This window comes from Chelon labrosus, assembly GCF_963514085.1.
Source record: "Chelon labrosus genome assembly, chromosome: 18".
NCBI lineage: Eukaryota > Metazoa > Chordata > Actinopteri > Mugiliformes > Mugilidae > Chelon > Chelon labrosus.
This window is the reverse complement of record NC_140351.1, coordinates 23,413,743-23,425,982: the sequence shown is the minus strand read 5'-3', so window position 1 is coordinate 23,425,982 and position 12,240 is coordinate 23,413,743. Positions and strand designations below refer to the sequence as shown.

The 12,240-nt window shown below is 41.8% G+C and overlaps 1 protein-coding gene across 1 annotated transcript in view; it reads left to right on the top strand.

Moving 5' to 3' along the window:
- The window catches only part of sugct (succinyl-CoA:glutarate-CoA transferase), a 60,182-nt gene extending 51,313 nt beyond the window's left edge, over positions 1 to 8,869 (top strand). Inside the window, exons 13-14 of the mRNA XM_084565779.1 lie at positions 3,556 to 3,619; positions 8,349 to 8,869. Coding sequence (XP_084421905.1) covers positions 3,556 to 3,619; positions 8,349 to 8,512 — 228 coding nt within the window. The 3' untranslated portion in view covers positions 8,513 to 8,869. The remainder of the gene's footprint in view (positions 1 to 3,555; positions 3,620 to 8,348) is intronic.
- The last annotated feature ends 3,371 nt before the right edge of the window (positions 8,870 to 12,240 follow it).

Genomic DNA, 12,240 nt, shown 5'->3' with positions numbered 1-12,240 from the left:
GCTTAACATCTGATTCTGACACCGTGGCCTCAAAAGCGGATCCGTCCGGAGGAGTAATTCTCTAAATATAGAATCGGCTCGGACCGACTGAGCTGCCCCGCTGTCGGGCTGCTGTGCCTTCAGAACCACCAGAGAGAATGGTTTTATTTCCTGAATGGATGGATGTTACACACTCACAGTCACAGTCACAGTCAGGGTGTAATTCGTTTAGCGGTGGTTGAATTCCTGCAGTTTGATGTTTAAATTGAAGCCATCGATCAGGGTTTGACTCTTTTTAAAGGTTCCCTCCTGGAGATTGTGTGTGTGCGCCCTTCTACAGCTATCTTTCTAAGGACTAGTTTGAATTTTGGACCATCAGAATGAGTTTTAAATCATCCTGGTCGTGGTAAATCCTAAAAGCTAAAGCTAAAACATGACATTAGTAGACTGGATCAAATAATTTCTGTGGGCTTTATGTGGGGATGGACAGAAGAGTAAAAGCAACGGAGTGATCTGAGCGCCATGGAGCTGAATTAGTTTCCAACTAAATGTTCTGATTCATTCAATGACTATCCAATGATGCAGAGGTGTTTTTTATTCTGTGTCAGTTGAAACGCCCCATAAAGTTACCAGACACCTTAAAGAAACTGCACAAGTTCAGTTGCCTTTCTTTCAGCTTGTTTTTTTGTTTGTTTTTTTGTTTTTCTCAGATACATCAGAGTGGGCACATATCGACCTATTTTCGGGTTAGAGACCAGGGAATGCACTGTGTCAATAAGGCATTTTTCTGGGATCGAAAAATGTGAAAATTAGATAGCAACTCGTGGTTTGAAATGTTTTGTTTTTAATTTCTGTGTCGTAAAAAGTACTCAATCCACAAGTATCTTTTGTGTAAAGGCCATGGCGTGCCAAGCCAAGCGTCGGTCGCTGTCCATAAGAATTTGTGGTCCTAGTTTTGGCTCTAGTCGGTCCTCACTCGGTCGGAGTGATCACTCTGATTGACTGATCAGCTCAGAGAGCCAGAACCAGAACCACAAATATTTCCACCACAGCATGCTTATCTAGAATGAATAAAGTGTAAACCAACTGATCAGCATGATTCAAGAGAGGCCAGCTCTGTACGCTTTGCTGCTATTCCTGGCTTCCTAGCCTCTCAGCTGTCAGTAGCTCTTCTTAGCTTTTTGATGTTCATCTTTTAGAGTTTTAATTCTTTGACAGAATTTCTTTTCTGTGTGTAGCAGAGGTGTGTTGTCTGCTGTGTGTTATCTATCTGTTGAGATTATTTCCTGTGTGCAGCAGATATATAATCGTGACCTTGTGATCTGTTATTCCCTTTCATAAAAATCACATAAATCAACTCAAACTCCAGAAGCATCCCTCCTTGACAGAGTTTTTTTTAGGCACTAACTCTAAATGATTAATACACAACACTCACCGCGTCATTTCCTTCTTTGTCGTCATCCTCTGTGATTTCTTCTTTTTCTTCGAGCTCCCCTGATAAAAGCTTTGTCTGAATCTGTCGAGCTCATCCAGACTTCCAGGTCACCGAGTGCTGATTTCAGGTCAGCTCGACCAGGACAGCGTGAGAGTGTGGTTATTCCTCAAGGGGCTCCACTTTTAGGTTCATGTAAAAATGCCGTGCCACTCCATAACTGTGTTGGCCTTTGGTGATCCTGTGATTCTGACATCAGCCCATGTCAGCTTCCGCCCCACGTCCTGCTGTGAGGCTTCGTGTTTGTCAGTGACTTGAATTAGAACCTCTCTGTGTCATCAGTAAAGGTGCAGGTTTGACATTGTCAAACAAATACATTTTTGAATGACCTTAGCTTTGAATATTTTTCTTTATCTTCTTGCTCTTTCAAACTGTGTTTTCTCGTGTATTTCTGCTCAGACTCATGTACAGTGTGAGAGGCTGAGTGAAGAACAAGATGAAGAAGGCGACATCTAATTTCTGCTGTTTGTAGTTTGTGTTCATGGTCTCAGAGTGGGCTCATGAGGAGACAGGAACTGAGGGATCATCAATCAGAGATCAAGCTGCAACAACAGCAAATCGAATTGTTGGTTTTCTTTAAGACATTTCGTCACTGATCCACGTAGTAGCAACACTCCTTCAAGGACATCAACATCTTCATTGTGGACATTAATGGACCTTTACAATACCATACATTGGAAAAAGGAAACAGATTCCTCTGGTTCCAGATGAATATCTGGGCAACCCAGAGCCTAGTCATGTGAATATTTGGTGTACACCATCCACAGATATTCCAGATAAAAACCTACACTCCCGACCAGTCTATAGAACTGAGGACGTGGATGGAATGTCTTCAAAAAACCCAACAAGTCCAGTTGTTTCAGCACGATAAATCATGAATCTTCACAGACAACACAACCTAAACCCCTTATAGTTCTCTGAGGCCGGGATCAGACCACACAACGTTTGTGTCCGATCAGTCGATCAGAGTCATACGTACGCTCTGACTCGCTGTCTTTCGTGACCCCTGTGAGGTGCAAACAGCACTGTTCAAGGAACGCCTTGTCGTTGGGAGGCGTTTCAGGTGCTGCGTCGGTCGTCATTTGTGAATTCAGTATTTGTGCAGTTTTGATGAAGGAAACCGAATATACAAGAGACAAACCGACTCTGGAGGCTGATGAGGTGAAGGAGACTCTGTCAGGCTCAGTCTCTCAGTCTGCCCATATTTATAGAGTAAGTCGTGCGAGAAAGAGAGAGAGAGGGGAGACACCACTTAAGTCGTCATAACCCCTGACTGAACAGAGTGAGTGCATGTCTGCATGTTCTCTTATATAACTGTCTGCTGCATGTCGGTCCTGAAACATGGATACATGGAAACTAGAGGTGAGTTCAAAGAACCTCAGACCAAAGTCAAGCTAAATTTCCTCCAGTATGAATTAGTCAGTCAAACTTTATTTCTACAGCCTCTTGCCATGCCGTTCTTTACAGACTGATAAGATTCCTAATTAAAACAAAATAAAAATACTTGATTGTCACTTTCAGCTCTAAACCTACGTCCATGTCGAAAGGGATTCTTCTTCGGGTTCTGCTTTTCGAGTCATTCTTCTTGTTTGGGGTCTTTTTCTTCGAGTACTTATTCCTCTTCGGGTTCTTTTTCTTCTTGATTTCCTAGGTCATATTTGACGTAACTCGTGTGGCGAAAGTTTTATTTCATTGAACATCTCGCATCTATAGTGTAGAGTATTCCTCATTGCTAGCTCTCAGCTCCATTTCAAGTGTAATTTTTCATATTGTGCAAAAACTAAATTCTGTAACATGGTGCAGGAAGGTAGGCCCCAGATGCAGGATAATCAGTCCGGTTTAGTGCGTGGTTCATGGGGACCGAACCGCATCATCCCAAAGAAAGCACAAACCGGAAGTAAAGACACAAAATACCAGGGAAGAAACTCTCTAGATAAAAAGAGCAAACACAAGGAAAACCTAGCAGGATTACAGAAAATGTTTGAAACCCAATCTTGAGACAAATTCTACTACATATTCTAGACAAACACACACGTATTGGTTTTAAAGACTTTGACACGTAGTTTCTTTTGGTTTGTTCACAGGTGAAGCACAACGGCCTCATACAGGAGATGGTACATCCAACGGCAGGGCGCATAGCTATACCCGGTTAGTCCACAGTCCCGCTCACGCACAAATACACACACAAACACACAGCTGACCTCTCTCTGACCAGCTTGACTAGCTTTCTGTCTTTGATACTTTCAAATGTCTTATTACCAAATTTCCTTTTCCAAGAAGTGGTGTTCTTCTGTCCATTGGGATGTCCTGCACACACACACGCACACACACAAACATTCTTTCTCTGACTTTATGAATTTATGAATTTCCCTGCAGATGCACAAACAAATATTTCTTGTTAAAACCACAAGATTTTGTTCACACACACACATGTTGGTATGGCTATCTTTGTGAGCACATTCATTGACATATCACATTCCCATGTTAACTAAGTGCTTAACCCCCACCTTAATCCTAACCCTAACCTAATTATGACCTTTACCCTAAAACAGCCTCGTAAAGAAGTGAGGACCGGCAAAAAATGCCCTCACTCCGCGTAAACGTTGCCACTCTGATGCTGTAAAAGTCAAACTGGTCCTCAGAAAGATAGCCGTACAAGAGCACACACACACACATCCCTCCAGGGGGATTCTCCTGCTTGGTTGGTTTGATGGATCTCAGCGTGTTTCCACTAAAAGGAAGCTGTTTGTCCATTACCATGTATTTACTGTGTAATCTGTCTTCTAGCCTGTGTCAGTGTGTGTGTTTGTGTGTGTCAGTGTGTGTGAAACCCAGCAGGAAGACATCCATAATGAGCAGAGGCAGGTTGGTGTGTGTTGTGTTTGGTGCGGAGACAGTCTGTTTTCTGTGTATCCTCTTTGAAAACAAACCTGAACGCCTTCAAACCTCTCTCTCTCTCGCACACACACACACGCACACAACAGTATTATGGTCGCTCTGTTGTCGGGCCATGGAACTCCGCTGATTTTGTAACTCATTTTGTGCTATTAAGTGAACTGTTACAGTAAAACACTTTTTCACTTCCGTTCACTTCCAGTAGCTGCAACCTGATTCCACCTGGACTGCCCCTTGAAATAAAATCACAAAGCCCTATTGTTCTCGCTCTCTTTCTCTCCTATCGGTTCTCTTTGCAGCTCTATTTGAGGCACAGCTCTGATGCCCCGTTGATTACAGAAGTGGTCATCTCCAGCTCCAGGCAGTCTGGAACTTTTTGGCAGCGATGTGAGAGTCTGCCGATCCCACAACAACCTGCAGTCGCGACAGAAACTCTACCTAGAACGTTTTACTAACAAAAGGGGCAATGAGCGGCGCTTGCGCCAAGCTGCTAACTCTGCTAGAGAACAGAGGAGTGGTCGATTTCCTCCAAAGTGCATGTCCAGAACAGGCCACAGAAAGATGGCAGTGTTCATCGGAATGCAACTCTCACAGCTGACTCACAACAACAGACAAGATCGAACAATTTTTATAGACTTTTTACTGGACAGAGACTACTTAGGTAATGATTTTGTACAAATAACTCTGCTTGACTACTGTCTCTGTGCAGCCCTGGTACTCATGGCCAAAACAGAGACGTGACAGTTATGTACATGAGATCTTTTTATCTTTTATCATGGAGTCGCCACAGTATCTGTCTGAACCACATATCATCTTACCTTAGCTAAAGCAGTGGCTTTTCCACCCATTGGTTCAGGCCATCAGTGAATCTACTTATCACTGTGGACATTTTGGAACTGGAAACATTGAAAACGCTTTTTTTTTTTTTTTTTTTTTTTTTTTTTTTAAGCGTCTGTGCAACGTGTCCATGTTTTCATGGTATATAACGCCTCTGGTTTCATTCATAGTGACAGTGACTGACAGCAGAAATGTGATGGCTTCCATCTGTTGGCGCATCTGTCTGTGGTCGTGCACACAAAGAGAGACTCGTGTTTCCATCGCTTCCATATTCATGTCCTGCAGACTAGCCTAACCTTAAAGCAAGACTTCATCCTAAACTGTCATGGTTCACATTATCATCCCCCGGAGGACGCAGAGTTCCCTCAAACAGAGACTTAACACGAGACACAACACTGTGTTCCGTGAGGCTTCATTTGTCCTGTAATCTTCTTCCCTCCTGTGACTTACACCGGACCATGATGTGAGAGGAATCTGCGTGTGTGTCAGTCTATTCACGGCCTTAACAATATCCTTTTCTTTGCTCTGGACTTTCCTGTTCTGGCCATCTCTGTTTAGTAAACAACACCAGACGCAAGTTTATGCCTGTGTGCACGTTTGTGTGTGCGTGTGCACGTTTGTGTCGTGTCTTTTGTGCGTGCACATTTGTGTGTTGTCTGCGCCTCGGGAGGTTAATTGAGCGTAAAAACGTGCAGCTCAGAACATTCATTGGCCGGCCTGTTGAGGGCATTCCTGTGTGTGTGTGTGTGTGTGTGTGCGTGGGTGTGTGTGTGTGTGTGTCAGAAAATAACTCGGAACAAACAGTAACTAAATTGTGTGTCGATTAATAACAACCACAGCTGACGTTATATAATTAAAATAATTGAAAGACAAAAAAACAGCCTAGTTAAAACAATTCAGCAGCAGCAACATGGTGGTTGTTACTATGTCTGATTAATTTGTGATAAACTAAACATCACATTGTTATCCCCAATGGCAATGATATCATATACAGAGATGCCACTGAACTCATTCAGCAACCCCTGGACTTTAACTGTACCAAGAGTTTAAAGAAATACAACAATGCACACATATTCTACAGAGGTTTTAGTAGAAATAGAACCAATCAGACTCTCCATTTGACCATTTGGACAACCAAAGCACCAAAAGTGTGACAAACTGGGTTTTTAGGGATTAGGGTTTCAAAGGGAATCTGGCTACAAAATACTATTGATCCCCACTACAGGAGGTAATGTAGACACAGTCTCAGCCTTTGCCATTTTATTTTATCCCTCACTGTAGGGTAAATTAAAGGATTATCCTATTTTATAAAATTATATTTTGTCTACGTGACTGTTGTTTATGCATATAACTCCACCAGAGAAACTAGTCACCAAGGCATGTTACATATAGTTGTAAATGTCTTGTTCATTACAAGATGGCTGTGCTCTGTTTATTATCTGTAATACCACTATTACCCCACTAGATGGAGGTAAAGAAACCCATGTATAAAATTGAGACACAGGAATCAGAATCTGTCAGACAAGTCACCATGTGGTCCATAGTTGATAGACAATCAAGTGGATAAGCTCAAAAGGGCCACAAAAGGTAATAAAAATAAGACCAACTGCATTTGATGTCAGTTGTTTTTGGATTTGATGAAATATTGAGACATGGGAATACATTTTGACATGCTGACTATAGAATTCGTAGTTTGTCTGCATGTTTTTCTCTGTTGGCTGAGGCTAGCTGGTTAGCTCCAGCTATGTGGAGCTTGGCATCAATGGAAAGAGAAGCTTCCCTAGCTTCAAATGAAACCCAGGACTGCATAGTGTAGCAGAGTGTGTACTGTTATGATCCATTTTGACTATCCCTCATATTTACAGGGCTTTTTTATTTTTATTTTTTTTCCAAAATATTCAAATTAGTAACAGACAGACACTTTTTGAGTAAAATACACTTGGACAGTTGTTCTTATAGGTTTAAAACCTGTTCTTTTAGGGAAACTAGCAAAAAAACACCCACACATCATATTGTATGACCTTTTAACTGGCAGTTAGTCACAGGACTACCTTTCAGACTTGTGTGACTTGATATACATAAACCAACCTCAGATGATCTTCATTTCAGTAATTGTAAGGCTAGTAACACCAGTTGACTGGGGCTTTCTTGAATTAGGTCACTAATGGCATGATGTATCTGTAATTGACTGGTATTGGAAGTATATTGACTATTATTCCATTCATAAAAGCAACTAAAGGGGAAAACATCCAAGGGGGTGAAGGCTTCCTCCCTTCATGTACTGATGTACAGATAGATAAATGGATAGATAAATGGAATCGACAGAAGGGAAGATATGTGACGGATGAATAAAGGATTATGTAATCTCAATTAATCTCAATGTGGTGAAAACACAGACAGTCAAGCACGCAGCTGACACCTCACATTCATGCACGGGTGGTCACACACACACACACTCAGACTGTGTTTGGCTCATTAGCACCGTACTTTAAAAACAACTGATTATTGTGAGTTTTACTAAATAAAGTTCTACCATCAATTCAATTTAATTCAATTCAATTTTATTTATATAGCGTCAATAACAATACAAATCGTCTCAAGACGCTTCACAAAAACCCGGCCTGAAACCCCCAGAGCAAGCCTGAAGGCAACGGTGGCAAGGAAAAACTCCCTTTTAACAGGAAGAAACCTTGAGCAGAACCACATCACACATCAGCACTATCCTAAGATATTGGAAACTCCCTGTTTGGGGCTGGAAGTCACCTCAATTTGCAGTTTACCCCTAGGTATTTAGCTTTCTGATTGGTTTCACTCTTGCATTTCCTTATTTTTTTCCAGTTTAATTGGCTGTTGGCAAACCAGCGTGCAAGTGAAATACTGCCACCTACTGGACTGGAGTGTGGATCAGTAGATTTACACAAGTTTTTTTATCTTGCGGATAATGTGGGATGATGCATTCTATGCTCTCTGACCTCACTCACATCAGGTCATGTTTCAAATTAGAAAGAAGACTATCTGTGAGGATTCTCCTTAGGTGTGAGTCGTAACCTGATTTATAAATCGTTGGGGATTTAAAATCCTCTGCAGTCTGCAGAGAAACCCCTCAAACAGACACAGCTCTGATCATCTATTTTTCTGCTTTCAGGTCCTGCGGTTCGTTTCAGCAGCTTCTCTCCGAGCGGGCCAACGCCCCCTCCTCTGATTGGCCAGCACACCATGCAGGTGCTGCGAGACGTCCTGTCCTACAGTGATAATGTCATCAAGAGTCTGCTGGAGTCAGGGGCGGTGGCACAGAACAAAGTGACTTAACTGGTTCAAAGAAAGGATACTCCACGGAATCAATAATAGAACCAATCTGGATGAGAACTCTGAGGAGACAATGCAGAAGAAGATTTGCATTCAAAGACGACCCAAGATACTGTTGTACTGTTTCTGGTTCGTTTTTGGTGGCAACAAATGAGCTTTCACTCATAAAAGTACTCTGAATCTGAAGGGAGAAGAAGAAGGAGAAGGAAACCCAGCTCAGACTTTTTCCGTTTAATTACAAAGTCAATGTTAATGTTATACTCAATCAGCGTTTTAACACTAATGGTATTTTTTTAACCATCTCTAAAAATCTGTAAAACAAACTGAAAGTTGGAAATAAAATCTCATTATCAACTACTTTAATGGAGTGAAATATTTTAATTATGTGAGAATAAATATCAGATGTCTTGTGGGTTTAATTTTCAGAACATTAAATGCAACGTAATTATCTAACCAACATACAGGACATGGTGTCTAAATGATTGTCTAACTGATGGTTATTAATTATCTATCTGTTTTTAAACCTGCTTTCCTTTTTTCTTTCCTCCCTTCTTTCCTTCCTTCCCCTCTCCTTCCTTCAGTCCCCCTTTCTCCCTCCTTCTTTCTTCTCTTCCTTCCTACTTTTCTTCATTTCTCCCTCCTTCTGTCTTCACTTCCTTCCTTCCTTCCTTCCTTCCTTCCACTAGTCATTGGCTGTAGTCTTTGTGGTGTGTTCAACTGCAGCTTTGTGGTCCAGGAGACGTCACAGCCGACCTTCGTTGGTGTTCTCAGATGTCTGTTTGCTAAGTCTGGACCTTAACAGAAGTGTAACCTAATATCAATACGTGAAGCTGAGAAACATGTCATCTACAAAGATTTAAAGGCAGTGACTAGAACCAAAACTAAGAGCTAAAAGAGGCTGAAAAGTGGCATTCACATTGATGAGGTTTCTCCACAGGGAACGTCCTGCAGATGAAGTGTCTGGATGCTGAGTGAGCAATTCCTGACATGGTCCGCAGATATTGTTCTGGGAAACAAGAAGGGAAATACTGGCTGCAGCTTGGCTTGTTTATGACATCCATCATCCCTATCACAACATGGAAGTATGTCAAGAATAAGAAGGTAAACTCCTACAAGGTCGATCCATCTTGCTGTACGTGGGGAAGTGTCACCCCTTTGGTGAAGGAAATGGTAATGTTGTGGGAAAGAGATGAGGCCAGAAGACCATTTGATTAATGGTAAAGGAATCCTCTGGTAGGACACGGACGAATCAAATGAACGTAATGTTTACTAACTTTGAGAGAATGTGACGCATCTGGATGGCGCCGGTGGAGACGCAGACTGACATGTTTGTTTGAGTTTTGGGAAAGGAATGAAGGCCAGGGGAGGTTGAGGTGTGATTCATCACAATGCATTGACTTACTGTATCCTCGCCATGCAGAAACCGAGAAACACTCACTCCAGGGTCCAGACAGGAGGGATACCTCTTACAAAACGCCATGACAAAGAACAGCTTTGAAGGGACACACAGGCTCTGCTTCAGAATCATGATGGCTTTGAAGATCATTACTCTTAGCCCTGATCCAGGAATGTAAGGACACAGATCAGACCCATCTGCATCTGAAACAGTCTTTAAGTTACCAGTACCATATGTTCTACTGAATCAGTTAAGAATTGGAGATAAAGATGGATCCTCTTGTCCTTCTCCTCTCCCCCCTTCATCTTCAACTTCTGCTTCTCCTCCTCCTTTTTCTTCTTCTTCACTTCCTTCTCCTCCACCTCCTCATTGTTCTTCTCTTCATCTTCCTCCTCCTTCATCTCCTTTTCCTCTTTTTCTTCCTCCTTCTTTCCCTCCTACTCCTCCTTATTCTTCTTCTGGTCTATTTCCAGCAAATTTGATTCCACAGCAGCAGAACAACTTTGTCAGTAAAGTTGTAATTTGATGACAACAATAAATTGTTGTCATTGTGTCCACATACTTTTACTCTCACACCATATCATCAGCTGTTCTACACACAGAATTCTATTTTTGTCAGGAACGTGTAAAATAATAAATAAATTTCACTAAAGGTGAAAGAGTGAATGGAGTTTGGTGGAAAGCCTTTGAACTAGAAAATCTTGTTTCTCCTCTCCCTCCTCCTTCTTCACCTTCCTCTTCTCCACTTTCTTCTGTTATTGGGAGCATGTTGACAGATTAGGCTAATATATAAACAGATAAGTCCTGCAAGTAGACATGGAGATTTTTGTGTTTGTCTGTTCAAGAAAAAATATCATTTGTACCTTTAGGCATAACATTATGACCACTGACAGGTAAAGTGAATAACACTGGCCAAAGTGTGATGGCTAAACTGGGTCAGAGTATCTCCAAAACTGACATTCTTGTGGGGTGTTCCCTCTCTGCAGTGGTGAGTATCTATCAAAAGTTATTCAAGGAAGGAACAGTGGTTAACTGTTTCACCAGTTCACCACTGTGACCAGGAATTAATAAGAGAGATCATATTACTCCAGTTTTAGCTTCTCTTCATTGGCTCCCTTTAAAATCTAGAATTCAATTAAATCCTGTTACTTACATATAAGACTTTTAAAGGCCTAGCTCCATCGTATCTTAAAGACCTCATTGTGCCATATCATTCCAACAGATCACTTTGATCTCAAAGGTTCAGGCCTACTTGTGGTTCCTAGAATTTCAAAAAGTAGCATTGGAGGTAGAGCTTTCAGCTATCAGGCTCCTCTCCTGTGGAACCAGCTCCCAGTTTGGGTTCGAGAGGCAGACGCCCTCTCTACATTTAAGGTTAGGCTTAAGGCTTTCCTTTTTCATAAAGCTTATAGTTCAGGCTGGACTGAACCATCCCTTAGTTATGCTGCTATAGGCCTGACCTCTACTCTCTTCTCTCTCTCACTGAGCTCCTATCCTCTAGTTTCTTATCTAATTTATTCTATTACTACTCATGCAATTCTGTGCTACTATTGTATAGCATTTTTACTGCTGTGTGCCCCCCCTCCCCCTGCTGTCACTAACAGCTTTATTTCTATTCATACCATTAGGTAATATCAAACTCTCATGTAACATCATCAGTTATATCTTGTATTTGTATCATCATCAGGTTCTACATGTACGCTTTAGTCAGATGTATGTATCTATGACAGATGTATGTTTATCTAGTTTCTCCTGCTCTTCTCTCTCTTTTCTGTCTGTACCCGGCTGGCCTTAGGCAGATGGGTCCCTCCATATGAGCTGGGTTCTGCTCAAGGTTTCTTCCTGTTAAAAGGGAGTTTTTCCTTGCCACCGTCAGCTACATGCTTGCTCTGGGGTTTTGTAAAGCATCTTGAGACAATTTGTATTGTTACTGACGCTATATAAATAAGACTGAATTGAATCAAGAATCCAGAGTCTTTATTGTCATTATGAGAACATAATACAATTTTTGCGGAGACTCCTGGCTTATGAGGCACACATATAAATAACACAGCATTTAAATAAAACTCTTACAATAAACATAAAACACTCTTAAAGAAGAAGAACTGTAACTGTAAATAAAGTGCAGCTTAGTGCAAGTGTGAGGGTTCTGTAGGGGGATGGTTTTGCTACAGGGGGGCGATTGCTTTCACAGCTCTGGGGAAGAAGCTGTCCGAGTCTGCGTGTTTTAATGTTCCAAACAGTGCGTTGCCCAGGTAGGGGGGGTCTGTCGTAATGTGTCTGGCCCTCTTGTGGACTGACATGCTGTCCACACGCTCCACTGCCTCCCCATGTA